The 14,533-nt window shown below is 52.2% G+C and overlaps 1 protein-coding gene across 16 annotated transcripts in view; it reads left to right on the top strand.

Annotated features, from left to right (window-relative positions):
- The window catches only part of FCHO1 (FCH domain only 1), a 32,390-nt gene continuing 18,298 nt past the window's right edge, over window positions 442–14,533 (top strand). For 4 of the 16 annotated variants that reach the window (XR_002341597.1, XM_021083540.1, XM_021083539.1 and 1 more), the window contains exons 1-6: window positions 3,693–3,799; window positions 5,404–5,448; window positions 5,647–5,735; window positions 6,159–6,233; window positions 10,359–10,450; window positions 12,628–12,702. Coding sequence is in view for 15 of the 16 variants with exons in the window: in XM_021083540.1 (XP_020939199.1) it covers window positions 6,207–6,233; window positions 10,359–10,450; window positions 12,628–12,702 (194 nt within the window). In the remaining variant the exon portion in view is untranslated. Of the gene's footprint in view, window positions 531–883; window positions 958–3,687; window positions 3,800–5,403; window positions 5,449–5,646; window positions 5,736–6,158; window positions 10,451–12,627; window positions 12,703–14,533 lie in introns of those variants that run through there. The other 12 variants (XM_005654908.3, XM_021083538.1, XM_021083541.1 and 9 more) reach the window with 11 other exon arrangements.

Below are 14,533 nucleotides of genomic sequence, written 5' to 3'. Positions count from 1 at the left end.
AGCATTCAGCCTCAGAAGGCTGTGTACTTGCTGTGTGGCCTACTGGAGTCTTCTCTGAGCCTCAGTTTCCCCATCTGTAAAATGAAAATCAATAATGTCCTGCTCACAGACTTTTAGGAGGGAGTCAAAGGAGTCCTTCTTAGTGTTTGGCACACTCAATAAACTGTAGTCACCCTTCCCACCCGGTGTCAGGTGGACGGAGCAGGACTTATCGCTTTAAATTATGCAAATAATTGCGGGTGGTTGTGGGGGATAGATTAAAAAAAGAGCCGCTTCTCTGACTCAGCCAATCAGTGCACTGGGCTGAAGGAGCTGGCCGCCTAAATGGCCCAATGGCTGGCCGCGAGCACTCAGAACCCGCCCCTGCCTCCCAGGCCGCCGTGGGGGTGGGGACTCTCTCGACCACGCCCCAGGGGCGGAGCCATCCTGTGGCCGCGCCGCAGCCGCGGAGGGAGGGGCGGGGCAGGCTCGGGTGTCAGCGACCGAGCCGCAGGTGGCCGCGGGCGCGGGGCTCGGCCCGAGTTCGGGAGGTGAGTGCTGCCCGGGAGACACCCCCGAAACCCTCTTGGATGCGCAGTACCCCAGGCGCATCGTGTCTGGCGGCCCTGCGGGTCCCGGAGGTCAAAGGCGCGGCTGGGCGTGAGGGATGGCGAACAGGGGGTGGGGGGCTGCGCTGTGGGCACCCGGTCCTACCCCGGGCCATAATCGGGGGTCCGCGGAGGGAGATAGAGGCCGCTCCCAAACCTTCCATCTCCTGGCCTAGAACTGGAGCGTGCATCCGGGCAGCTATAAAGCAAGACCCCTCCCCAAATCCCTTTATTCTAAGCCTGGATCTAGGTCTAGGTTCCGGGGCTGCAAAATGGGGATGCCTCTCTCTCTCCAGCTTAGGACCAGGACAACCGAAATGGAGACCACCCCCAAATTCCTTCTTCTCAGCACCGGTCTGCAGACCCCTGGGTAAAGAGATGAGGAACCCCTTCCTCCTTTTCTCTGCTATGAACCCCTATCTAGGCCTGGCCAAAAAGCAAGGGGTCCCCTGGCCCCTCCTCTTGAGTGTCCTTTTCCAGCCCCCTACCACAAGGATGGGGCGGGTCGGGGGCGGGGTGGCGTTTCACTAGCATCTTCTGCAGGAACCTCAAGGCTGGAATTTTGGGGAGGGGTCAGTGTGGGGTCCTTTACCTGGTAGCCACAGGCCAGGCCATGCCTGGAAGGTCCTGAAGCGTGGACTTGGGGGTGGTCCCTGCTTCAGTCGGTTTGGGGGGGGGGGTAGGCAGCCAGCATCTGTTCCCAGAGATTAAAATAAATCGAGGTAAATCAGGATCTTGCTGGAGGCTGAATGCAAGTGGGGTGCGGAGGAGGGTTAGGGGGTGGGCAGCCCCTCCATCTGCCTCATATCCCAGAATTCGCCCGCCCCAGCCGCAGTGGGGACCAGGACATGGCTTTGGATGGACTTGCCTCTCTAGTGACCTTGGGCAGGTGACAGACCTTCCTGAGCCTTGGTTTTTTCATTTGAAAATGGGGTTGGAGGCTTGGAGCCTGTATTCTACAGATTCTCAAACCCACCCACCCCATCTTTTGTCAAATTGTGACTCCACTCTTTTGCTTTAGATGTTGGGAGTTGGAGGTGAGAGAGCAATGGCTTGCTGGCCTCTGAGCCTCAGTTTACTGCACTGCAAATGGGTTGATAGTCACACTCTGGCATTGCTGGAGGGGTTGCTCTGCCAGACAATAAAACATCTTACCAAGCTGCCATCATCGGAATAGGGACTCTGCCTCCCTGGTCACACCGGCGGGACTGCCTGGGGCACACCTTGACCCACATACCTTCACCTACACCAGGGGCAAGCCAGTTCCTGGGCGGGATCCAGAGCAGGAAGAGGTGGGAGGCACTGGGACTGGTTCTCCCCAGTGCCTCCCACCTGGAGCTCCATCCCTGTAGTGGAGCTGGGAGCCCACCACTTCTGGGTTCAAATCCATCTCTCCTGCATGTGGCTCTGCCACCTGCAGTTTGGTGTATTCTGCTGTGAAACAGGATGAATCCCCCTTGGAAGGTCAGAGGCGACTCAGAAAGTGGGGGTGCTGTAAATGCAGACATGATCATTATAATACTGTAATCGTTAACATATTGTAATTATAATACTAATTACAATGTCACTGAGCACAAATGGGGTCACAGATGGCACAGGTAGGGGCAGGGGTAGGAGAGGGGAGGTCTGCAAATGTGTCGCCTGCGGTGTCTTCAGAGCTAGGGATTCAGGTACACAGTTGGTGCTCAATAGGTGTTTGCCAAGTAAAGTGATGGAGAGGGAGGGGAGCAGTGGAGAAGACTGAATAATTCCTGAGCGGGAGCTTAGATGCCATTCATGGCCGGTCACTGTGAGACACGGGGCTGTTGCTTCACTTGCCTTCTTGAGGGCGATGGCTGAGTTGAGACATTGCCTCCAAGTGCCACTATGAGAATCAAGACAGATTGTGTAAATGGTCACAGCCCTGGATGGCCAGCACTAGAGGGGAGGAAGTGCATGACAGAGCTGGTCCTGGAAACAGCATAGCCAAGAGGCCGGTCACTGGAAATGAAGAGAAAAACCCCAAACTGGCCCTACTGTGAGCAAACTGGAGTCCCAGGGGAGCAAATGACAGATCCTATGTTGCAGGACCCCAGAGGCCCAGAGAGGTCAGGGGCAACCCTAGGTCACCCAGTGAGAGGTCAGGGGCTCTGGATAACCGGTCAGGAGCGGGAGCCTTGCCTTCTTTGCTGACTTGGTTCCTGTCATGTTTTGTCTGTTCCTGGACCTGGACTGGCATAAAGCCCCAGGGTTTCGGGAATTGGTGCTGGGAGGCTGGATCTCCAGGCAGCACCCCAAGCCTGTATTAGACGCCACTACCGCCCCCCACCCCAGGGAAGGACTCTGTCCCTCATTTCTGGCAGCCAGAGGATGGGGGCATCCGGGTCAGCTGACAAGCTGCTGTGTGACCTTGGGCAAGTCAAGGTCCATCTCTGGGCTTTGCCCTGGTGCTACGGAGGGTGGGAGACCTAGGTTTGAGCAAGGATGACTTCGTCAGACACAGTGACCACTAGACAGGTGATCACCATGTCTCAATACTTTTAAAGGTCCCTGAAGGTGGTTTAATTTCTTTTAAAATCAAAAGAGGAAAACAAAAAAAAAGTAAAGCAAGCTTTGGGGTCAAAGAAAACATTTACTATATGGTATTAATATATTTGTTTCTATGCTAAACACAGTTGTAAAATATAGCTTAAATTTTCTTTTGTTTTTAGTGGAGGAAGGGGCCCATGAAAGCAGAAATGCCTCAGGCCTATAAAAGTCCTAAAGCGGCCCTGTGTTCGAGTCTTAGTCCTTCCATTCACAGGCTGTGCAGCCTTGGGCCTGTGGTGTCCCCTCGCTGAGTCTTGGGTTCCCCCCAGGAAGCAGGCATCACTGGCCCACCTCAGAATGCTGAGATGTGGAATGCTTAGCCCAGGGTTGGTGCTCAGTTTGTGGGTGCTGTTATTTCACAATTGTTGTCAAGATTATTTGCTTGGTAATAATAGCCTGAACCAGGGGGACTCAGCCTCAGTGTACCCACCCAGGGCCTGCAGGGCTCCAGGGAAGTCCCATGGGTGCTGGTCTGGAGAGGGGGAAGGTGAGGTGGCGGTTGGGCGGTGGGCGGGGCAGGGTGAGTTTCCTGTCCCCCAGACACACGGGCCTCTGCCTGGTGCTAACGGAAGTGGCAGGGACCACGTGGCTATCTCCTGGTGCCCGCCCCATCTGGCAGGGGCCCTGGCCCCACTGGCTGTCTGGTAAGTTCGAACCTTGGCCAGGAGGCCCCCACTGCCCCTCCTTGCCCCTGCTCAGGAACCGAAGGAGACCCTTCTACCTGGCAGGGGTTTCCGGAAAAACAGGAGGTGTCACTTCCTGGGCCGGGCGGGGGCCTGCGCAGGGCTACCCTTTGCTCCGTTCCCTGCCCCCCATTATGGCTCTGAGTGGTGGGACGCATTGCAGGGTGGTCGAGGGGACAGGGAGACCCAGATCCTCCCTGTGGTAGTTCTGAACAGGATTCTTTGACAGATGGGTGAGGGACAAAATCATAGTGACCCAGGGACAGTGAGTGACCGCTCTGTGCCTCAGTTTCCTCATCTGTAAAGTAGGGACTGAGCCCCATGGTATGTCTGTGAAGGTTGAATGAACTGGTACCTGTGAAGAGCTGGGCACAGCGCCGCACACTTACTGGTGCTCCGTGTGTTGTGGGGGGTGGGGCAGTCTAGTGGGAGTTGTAAAAACAGTAGCAAGATTGTTGGTTTCTGGGGAACTTGGGCCCACTGGCTCCTAGGATCCTTTAGAGCAGCACTGTCTAGTAGAACTTTTTCTGTGCTGTCCAATACAGTGGTCACCAGCCCCATGTGACTACTGAGCCCTGCTAACAAAGCTGGCACAACTGAGGAGCTGAGGGTTTAATTGTATCTAATTTTATTTAATTTAAAATTAAGTTGCCACATAGGGCTAGTGGTTCCCCTATCAGATAGCATAGCTCTAAGGGATTTGGGGATGCTCAGGGTCTAGGTCATGGCCAGAAGCTAAGAAATGCAATGGGAATTTAGGGTTTTCCCCCTTGGGATATCAGCTTAGCATGGCCCCAGCTGGAATGGGTTTCCTCAGGGGCTACACTGGTGGCTGAAGTTTCTCAGGGGCCCCAGCATTGCCCAGCACAGGGTGGTGGCTGGGAATGAAAATTATTGTTGAATCAAATAATTGTTTGCCTGGTGAACTCCTATTCATGCTTAAAAACCCCAACTCCCGTGTCCCCTCTTTTAGTCCAAGTACCCTAGTCTTTGTTCCTCCATTTGGTTCAGCCTTGACCCTGAAGAACCAGGTATCTGTGGTCTAGGAGAACCATCTCTGTTCTCCTAGACTGGGGGCTCCTCAGGGATCAGGCCCAGAGGTGAATCATCTCATGGACCCTGACGTGACCCTGGCCAGGTGGGCCCATGGTGGGTGCTGGGAGACTTACAGAAAACAAGGGACCAGGGGCTAGATGGTAAAGAGTCAAATTAAACTAATCACTTTCAAGATAAGAAACTGAGGCTTAGTGAGGGACAGCCTTGTCCAGGGTCCTTGTTCGGTCCTTTCCTGGTGAGGCCCAGGGAGCTTTCCCATCCTGCGGTCACCAGCCCTATCTCTGCTACTACTGTGCCTCTTGGGCTCCCAGCTGCTGCTAAGCTGCCCGCGAGATCATGAATTATGGATGAGGCTTTTGGGCTCCAGTGACAAGCCCAACCTTGAGAACGTGCCAAGGACACCAAGTGTCTGTCCCTGCCTCGCCCAGCAGCTTGGCCCAGCCCCCTCTGTCAGGAAGCTGGGGGTCCTCCAGCAAGACCCCTTCAAGGCATTCCCTCTTGTTTTGCAGATGGGGAAACTGAGGCACGGAGCTGGACAGTGACTCAAATACCAGGTGAACACACTGGCTACCAGGGGGCAGGGTTGGGACTCATGGGGACACCAGTGTCAGCTAGGTCACCATGGTGAGGGGTGAGCTTTCAGTCCTGGTGAGGACTGTTATAGAGGGATTCAGGAGACCCTGAAGGACCCTCAAGGACACTTCAGGGACCTCAGCTCCCATGTGGCCGCTCACCAGACCCTTTTCCCACAGAAGCTGCCCATCGCGGAGCTGAGTGCTCAGGTTGGAATTCAGCTGGCCTGAGTGCAAATCCACTGTCAGTTCCTGGCTGTGTGACCTTGGCAAGTGGCTTCCCCTCTGGGGGGCGGGGAAAACTCATTTTTTCCAACTGTGAAATGGCCTAGAGCTTTTCTACCCAGGCTGGGGATCATCCAGTATATGTACCCCCCCATGAACTCCTATTCATGCTTAAAAACCCCAACTCCCATCCCCCTTCCTCCAGTCTAAGCTCCCTCAGCCTCTGTCCCTCCATTTAGTACAGCTCTGACCCCAAAGGACTGGGGGCATCCGTATCCAGCTTTGTTCCTCTGGGCTGGGAGCTACGTGAGGGCCATGCCCAGAGCCAAATCATTTCAGGAGCCCTGGCATACTCCCAGCCTTGGGGCTTTTGGTTCCTCCTCCATGCTCTTTCTCCCTCCTCCACAAGGAGGACAGTTGGAATTTCCCCTCCTCAGGCTACAGCTCAAACTTGCCTCTCTGTTCAGACAGGCACTAGACAGGAGCCTTCAGGGATCACCACAGAAGCCATCAGGATGTCATATTTTGGGGAGCATTTTTGGGTAAGTAAGAACCACTCTTATTTCGCCTTGGTCTCCTGCAAGGGCTAGATGAGCTTTTACGGAGATGGAGGGACCTAGTGGCTTGTGGGTAGAGTCTAGGGCAGATGAGGAGTCTATAGTGGCTAGAAATTAAAGTGGGAAGAATCAGCCTGGGTTTGAATCTATACCCTGAAACCTCCCAGGCCTTGTGACCTTGGGCAAATCAAAGCTTGAATAGGGAGACTGAGACTACAGACTAGGGTCTACCCAGACCTGAACTTGCCCAATGAGAAAGTACAGAGTCAGGGCTCAAACCCAGGGCCAGACTGAACTTCCAGGATCCAGGAGCATTCCAGCCAGGGAATTTCCACTTCTTTGCCATCCTGGAGAATTGGGGGGTTTTCTTGACTTGACGCCTATGATCCCATTCACCTGTCTACCCTCCAGAGTGGGAACTGCATACTCTGACTTAAGGAGCTAAAATGAGACACAGACTTGTTTTCTTTCATTCATCCACTCTCTCCCTCCCAGTCACCACCACCCCATATCCCCAACACCAACTCTGGGAGATGCTAGGGCCTCCAAGAGACTCCATTCTAGCCCTGACTCTGAGAGGTCTCCAGTCTGGGGAAGACAGAGCCAGCAAGACACCCCAGGGCTGAGTCCAGTCTTGGGTGTGCCCAGAGGAGGAGCCAGGATATACAGCTATTTGCCATAGGCTTTGGAGGCTGACTTTCCAGGATGTCATAAAGGCATTCCAGGCAGGAGGAACAACATGGGCAAAAAATCCAGAGTTGTGACACCGGGTGGCCAGTGTAGGGCGCAAGGACTCCTCCTTCAGGGCCAGGCTAATGGGGAACCACAGAGGAAGTATGAACAGGAGAATCAGAGAAGGACCAGGGCAGAAAGCCCCTTCCTCAGAGGCAGGCCTTGAGCCTGTGTGGAAGCCAGTTGCTAGGCAACTGGTTGCCCCTGGCAACAGGCCTTTCTCCCTCCCCAGCTGGGGCTCCTCTTACTAGCACTTGCTTTCTTAAAGGGGCCTGCACCACCTTGCCACCTTGAGGGTGGGGGTAGGGGGGCTGGACCTCCACCTCCTTCCCAAGGGTCAGAGTCCCTGGATTTGCCTCTGAATGACTGTGTGACCCCATCAAGGGGCTGTCCCTCTCTGAGGTCCCGTTGGCCCTTCTGTGTAAGAGAGTTGAGGATCTGGTATTTTGGAACCCTGACAACAGCACCTACATTTATTCAAAATTTCATTTAATGTCATGAAGCACCTAGATTTATTTTTAAATGCTTTTTAATTGTATGAGGCGTGCATGCTCGCTGCAGAAACTTCAGCCCAGCAAAGAGAAAATAGAAGCCACCCCCAGCCACCACCCCCTCCAAAGACAGTTTGGTTTACAGTGGATGAGAGTGCTGGGTTTGGGGTTTGCATTAGGCTCTGCTGGGAGCTCTTGGGCAGCCTCAGTTTCCTTATCTGGGAAAGGGGCATGAAGTTTTTGCTTCCTCAGGACTCAGGGAGTACCCCTGGAATGTCTGTTTCTTTTCATCTATTGTTGGTATTGGTAGCTCTTTTCTGGGTGGTGCTGGGGCCCTGACTGGCATGAAGGAGGCTGTAATCAGGGAAGATAAGCCAGACAAGAATGCCCCAGTCTTGTTGGACCAAGGCAGGACTGGAGGCCAGCAGATTGCCCTTTTTAACTGACAGCTCAGAGGACACTGGGGAGCCATGGGGGAAGTGTGAGTGGGAGAAAGATGTGAGGCTGTATTAGAAAGATTTCTCTGGCGCTGGCATGGGAGCAAGATTGGAATCCAGAGGTTCGGATAGGAGACACAGGCCCAAGACAGCCCCTCCCAGGACCCTCGGCTGCCAGCCCAGCCCGAGAGAGCCAGACACTGCTGGGGGCTTTGCCAGGACTGGGAATCAGGCCAGCAGTTGGCTCTGAGTCAGCTCCAGATGCTGGCCTGGGCGGCAGTGCCTGGTGCAGCCTCACCCCAGGATCCCCTGGGCAGGGTGGATGGGGGCTGCCAGGGCTGTTTGCTGAGCCCTCACCACTGTGAGGAGGCCTTGTGCCCAGCACTGTACCAGCCTCATCTCACTAAGACCTTTGGGAGGCGGTGGGTGCTGTCACTGTTCCCATTGGTCAGATGAGGAAACTGAGGACCAGAGTGGCCCAGTGCTTAAAAGGAGGATTTGATACTTGAGCCTTGAAAGTGCAACTCTAGACTTGAGAAGAGAGAAAATATATTCCTGGGGAGCTAGAGGGATCAACAATGAATGTTTAGGGAAGAAAGGGGTCTGAAAAGTTTCCTGAAGGAGGCAGTCTGGCAGAGACCCTTGAGAGGTGGAAGAATTTGGGTGGGTAGAAAGAGCTTGTAGCCAGGTTATGGCAACAGCTCTGGCAAAGATACAGTGGTGGGAAGGCGCAACGTGTCTTTGCACCATTTACTATTTGCTGGCAAGGCCAAGAAGAAGTTGGAAGATGAAGTTGGAAAGGCAGTTCCAGGCTAAGGACTTTGGACTTCAGTAGCTGGTGGGCAGTAGGGAGCCACTGATGATCCTAGAATGAGGGGTGACTGTTAGATTTGGGCTTGAGGCTGTCCTGGCTCTGCCCTAGTCTTGGCTTCAGATTCTCCATTTGGGCAGCAAGAGGGATTATCTGGCTTTAGCCTTCAAGCTTCCAAGTGACTGGGAGGATGAACCTCAAGGGTTGGAAGAGGATGGAAGAAACCATCATTTCTGGAGGGTCTGCTAAGGGCTCCCAAAGGGATCGCTTCAATGATTTGTCTTGGGAATTAAGTAACATTGGATCCCTCCATGAGTTTCCTCTTTCAGTCCTAATTACAAGACCCTATTTGGTGCTAAAATGCCTCTACTCCCCTTCAACCCCAGCGGATCACCCTTTTTAACTGACAGCTCAGTGTTCAGCCATGTTGCGCTTCACACAGGTTCTGGCTGGCATTGAAACATAGATGTTGCCTTATTTTTTCCTGTCTCCTTCATTATGCCAGGGGGTCTTGGTTTTCCACTTAGAATAGTGGTAAAATTTGCCCTTTTAAATCAATATATTTGGAGAAGAAACATGAGCAACCTGAAAGCAAAGTGTTAATTAAGTAATACCATGAATTAGCAAAGACAAGAATTGTTTGGGGGGCTTTGGGGACCCTGGCATGGATCATCTTAGTATTTACTTCATCCCCATATGAGAAATAGGTGGCTCCCTGCCCCCATCTTAATGAGGAGCCACTACATGTTCGGAGAGCGACAGTGACTGGTCTGGATCACACAGCACAACCCTGGCCTCCCCCAACATTGACCCCAGAACTAGGAGGAAAAAGGTTTTGTGCGAGGCATCAGCAGGCACCAGTGTAGAGGCTCTGTTCCCAACAGCACCAGGTAATAGCAAAATAACTTGTTCATCTACTCAGCAAACTCAAACTCCCTTTCTGGGCCCTACACTGCACTGGATGTTGCTGGCTCCTGAGAGAGGCATCAGACCTGTACCCTATTTTGTGGGGTTCTCAGAGAAGGATTTTTCATGTTGAAGAGAACAGAAAACATAACTCTATGACTTAAGCAACAGGAGCCATATTCGTTCATAAAATTGAAAAGGTAGTGTGGATTTCAGGGTTGGTTTGATCCAGCAATTTTACTCAACACACTTTTTATTCAGACACTCTCAGGTTCAGCTTTTTTCCAAATTCATGGTTTACATTTGATTTCCAGTATTTCCTGTGACAACACAATCTTCATTTATGGAAAGATTCAGAGAAAAACAGAGGGAAAGAGACTGATAAAGGAAGAAATAGAGGCAGAGAGACACACAGAAAGACGCATACCTATACACATGCAAAGACAGAAAGAGGCGGAGAGAGACAACCTGTGAATGAGAATGTTTTTCCCTCAACTATGGGATAAAAATTCTAGGCTTCTTTCTGATTGAGCCAAATTAAGGTCTTTGAATCAATGCTTGTGACCAGGGGGAAATGCAACAGGCTGATTGGTTCAGGCCTGAACCAATCCCTACAGCCAAGAAGATGGACTTCTGCGGCTTAGCGCCTCAGCCCTTAGTCCCTGTTGCTAGGCAACCTTTAAGTCCTCTCCATCCCCTTTCTCAATTTCCACCGCCCCCCCATCCCCTACAGGGAGAGAAAAACCATGGCTTTGAGGTCCTGTACCAAAGCGTGAAGCAGGGGCCCATCTCTACCAAGGAGCTGGCGGACTTCATTCGAGAGAGGTGAGGTCCCCAAACCCCACCCATCCAGTGGCCACGCCCATAGTCCACATAGCCACGCCCACCTGGGGGCCCCACCCTTGCCCGTCCCACCCAACCATCATACCACACCCTGCTAGAAAGGATCCAGATCCGTGGGGTCTCCAGGAACCAAATGGGCTTGAAGACCCTCCAAAACGATGGTTCGCAACACTGTCATGGAGTTCCTGTTGTGGCACAGTGGTTAACGAATCCGACTAGAAACCGTGAGGTTGAGGGTTCGATCCCTGGACTTGCTCAGTGGGAGCAAGTTAAGGATCTGGCGTTGCCGTGAGCTGTGGTGTAGGTCGCAGATGACCCGGCTCGGATCCTGCATTGCTGTGGCTGTAGTGTAGGCCAGTGGCTACAGCTCCGATTCGACCCCTAGCCTGTGAACCTCCATATGCCTCGGGAGCGGCCCTAGAAAAGGCAAAAAGACAGAAAAAAAAAAAAAAAAAACACTGTCAGCTGCATTCCCCATTTTATTTTATTTTATATATTTTATTTTTTTTAGTTCCGCACCCACAGCGTGTGGGGTTCCCAGCCTAGGTGTCTAATCAGAGCTATAGTTGTTGGCCTATGCCACAGCCATAGCAACACCAGATCCTTAACCCGCTGAGTGAGGCCAGGGATCAAACCCACAACCTCATGGTTCCTAGTCGGATTCATTTCCGCTGTGCCACGACGGGAACTCCCCCATGCCCCATTTTAAATGACAACCACCAGGCTTCTAATGCTCCCTCCTGAAAAAAGGATGATATGACCTACTTAACAAGGAAATTTTTGAAAACTCAATCTTGGTCCCTGAGTGTGATAAAAAGAAATACATGTATGATGAAATAATCTACATTTCAGCATGTAAATGCTCCAGTGTCCCAGAAAACACAATAGGCTCAAATCGCAAGGCAGCCTCTGCTTCCCAGCCATTCAGCAGCTGCATCCCTTTTAAATCCTGGCAGAAAGTCCAAAGGAGTATTAACCAGGTTAAAGGTTTTTTCCTTCAAGGACGTCACTCAGCACCTGTCCCAGCCATTACAAGCCAGGGGCTACATTTTTTTGGCCCTGCCTCCCACATGGGAAGTTCCCCAGGCCTGGGATTGAACCCAGGCCACAGCAGTAACAATGCTGGATCTTTAACCTGCTAGGCCATCAGGGAAGTCCCCTACAGGGGCTACTCTTTATTTTATGGGCTTTCAGACCTTGGATCTATCCACTATTCCTGTGGTATCCCATGGGAGCCTCTATCAAAAAGTGCCCCAGTGGGGGAGTTCCTGTTGTGGCTCAGTGGGTTAAGGATCTGGAGTTGCCATGAGCTGTGGTATAGGTCGCAGATGTGGCTTGGATTCTGTGTTGCTGTGGCTGTGGTGTAGGCTGGCAGCTGTAGCTCCTATTTGACCTTTGGCCCGGGAACTTCCATATGCTGTGGGTGTGGGCCTAATATAAAAAAAATGCCTCAGTGGGTGGGTAACCGGTTTTAACTGGGCACACTCCTGCCCCAAACAGAACTGAGCATCTATTAGGATGAAAATGTGAGTGGACCTTAGGTAGGCTTTAGTGATGTCTGTCTAAAGGGGAAAAAGGAAATAAGAGTTTGACTTCTGCAACTAAATGAGATAGAGCATATAAAACATAGTATGTGTTCAGAGTTCCTGTCATGGCACAGCAGAAACAAATCCGGTTGGGAACCATGAGGTTGCAGGTTTGATCCCTGGCCTCCCTCAGTGGTTTAAGGATCCAGTGTTGCCGTGAACTGTGGTGTAGGTCACAGACACAGCTCAGATCTGGCCTTGCTGTGGCTGTGGCGTAGGCTGGTATCAGTAGCTCCGATTAGACCCCTAGCCTGGGAATCTCCATGTGTCGTGGGTATGGCACTAAAAAAAAAAAAGAAAAAATAGTATGTACTCAAAGAAATTTTTTTACCTACTGGTGCTACACCTGCTAGTACTACTACTATTGTGAGTAAAATGTATGACTTAAGGATTAAAAACCTCTCCCATGGATTTCCAAAATACCTCCCCTGCCAGGGGGCTGTATCATTCTCATTCTGCTGGAGAGTCACTGCTCAAATGTTTGAGATGGGGAAACTGAGGCCCAGGGGTTGTGTCACCTTTTCCCCAGGGGACCTGGAACCTTCCCCATCCTCTCCCTGTCTTCCTACCCAGGGCCACCATTGAGGAGACCTACTCGAAGGCGATGGCAAAACTTTCCAAGCTGGCCAGCAATGGGACCCCTATGGGGTGAGTGGGCTGGGCTTGGGTTGGAGTCACCAAGGGTGTGGGGCAGTGGGGGCATCAAGAGCCTGACCTTGGGTGGACATCTCTTCACATTCGTGACACGCTTGTCCCCCTGCTTATGGGGCTAATTGGACAGAGGAATATATATATGTGTGTTTGTGTGTATTTATATATGTGTGTATATATCTGTGTGTATATACACAGATATATATATATATATATATATATATATGATTTATTCATTCACTAGTTCATTCATTCATTCAATGAATGTTTATTGAGCACAGACTGTGCCAGGCACTGTTCTAGGCACCTGGGGTCCCAGGGATAATCAAGACAGATAAATCTGGAGTTCCTGTCCTGGCATGGTGGAAATGAATCCTACTAGGACCCATGAGGTTTCGGGTTCCATCCCTGGCCTCGCTCAGTGGGTTGAGGATCCAGCGTTGCCATGAGCTATGGCGTAGGTCGCAGATGCGGCTCGGATCTGGTGTTGCTGTGGCTGTGGCGTAGGCTGGTGGCTGCACCTCCGATTCAGCCCCCTAGCCTGGGAAGCTCCATATGCTGCGGGTGCAGCCCTAAAAAAAAAAGACAAAAAGACACGACAGATAAATCCCCCAGTCACTTTCATGCCTGGTTCATAGGTGCACATCTGAGGTGTGTGACCAGACAGATGTTAACCACAAACATAAATGAAGTCCTTTCCCAGGGAGGAAAATGCTTGGAAGAGAATGACATGGGAGCCTCAGAGGTTGGGCACTATCTTCAGAGCCATGAACTCAGTAATAAGAAGGAATCAGCTCGGGCGGCGGGGGTTGGGGGGCAGGCAGACGGCTCAGCTAGTGCAAAGGCCCTGAGGCATGCATCTTCGGAGAAGAGCAGAGAGGCTGGCAGGGCTGTGGGGCCTGGGCAAAGTGGAGAGGAGGTGGTAGAGAAATGGTGGGGGACAGGTCCCAGGGCCCCAACACACATGACTTTTCAACAAGGATATGATGTGGTCCCATTGCCATTGCAAAGTTCCCCATGGCTGCTGTGGGGCAAAGGTTCTGTCCAGGGCGTAATGAAGGCAACAGGGAGGGGAGGCAGAAGGAAGGCCGGTGGGGTGGGGGGCTTCTGTTGAAGTGGGAAAGCCCCACAAACTTGGTTTGGTCAGGCTGAGGCTGAGCTGCCTCTTCAGTATCAGACGCAGGCCTGGAGTCCAGAGTGAGGACTGCAGGGCTCTGGCCTGGGCTTAAATTCCAGCTCTGGGAGTTCCCTTGTGGCGCAGTGGGTTGAAGATCTGGCATTGTCACTGCAGTGGCTTGGGTCACTGCTGTGGCTCGGGTCACTGCTGTGGCTCAGGTTCAACCCCTGGCCCAGAAACTTCCCTAGGCCATGGGTACAGACTAAAAAAATAAATGAATAAATAAATTCCAAGAGTGGAGTTCCCGTTGTGGCGCAGTGGTTAACGAATCCAACTAGGAACCATGAGGTTGCGGGTTCGGTCCCTGCCCTTGCTCAGTGGGTTAACGATCCGGCGTTGCCGTGAGCTGTGGTGTAGGTTGCAGACGCGGCTCAGATCCTGCGTTGCTGTGGCTCTGGCGTAGACTGGCGGCTACAGCTCCGATTGGACCCCTAGCCTGTGAACCTCCATATGCCACGGGAGCGGCCCAAAGAAATAGCAAAAAGACAATAAATAAATAAATAAAAATAAATAAATAAATAAATTCCAAGAGTTCCCGATGTGGCTCAGCAGAAATGAATCTGACTTAGCATCCATGAGGATGCAGGTTCAATCCCTGGTCTCACTCAGTGGGTAAGGATCCAGCGTTGCCATAAGCTGAGGTGTAGGTTA

This window comes from Sus scrofa, chromosome 2, assembly GCF_000003025.6.
Source record: "Sus scrofa isolate TJ Tabasco breed Duroc chromosome 2, Sscrofa11.1, whole genome shotgun sequence".
Taxonomy (NCBI): domain Eukaryota; kingdom Metazoa; phylum Chordata; class Mammalia; order Artiodactyla; family Suidae; genus Sus; species Sus scrofa.
This window is presented reverse-complemented; position numbering and strand designations above follow the sequence as displayed.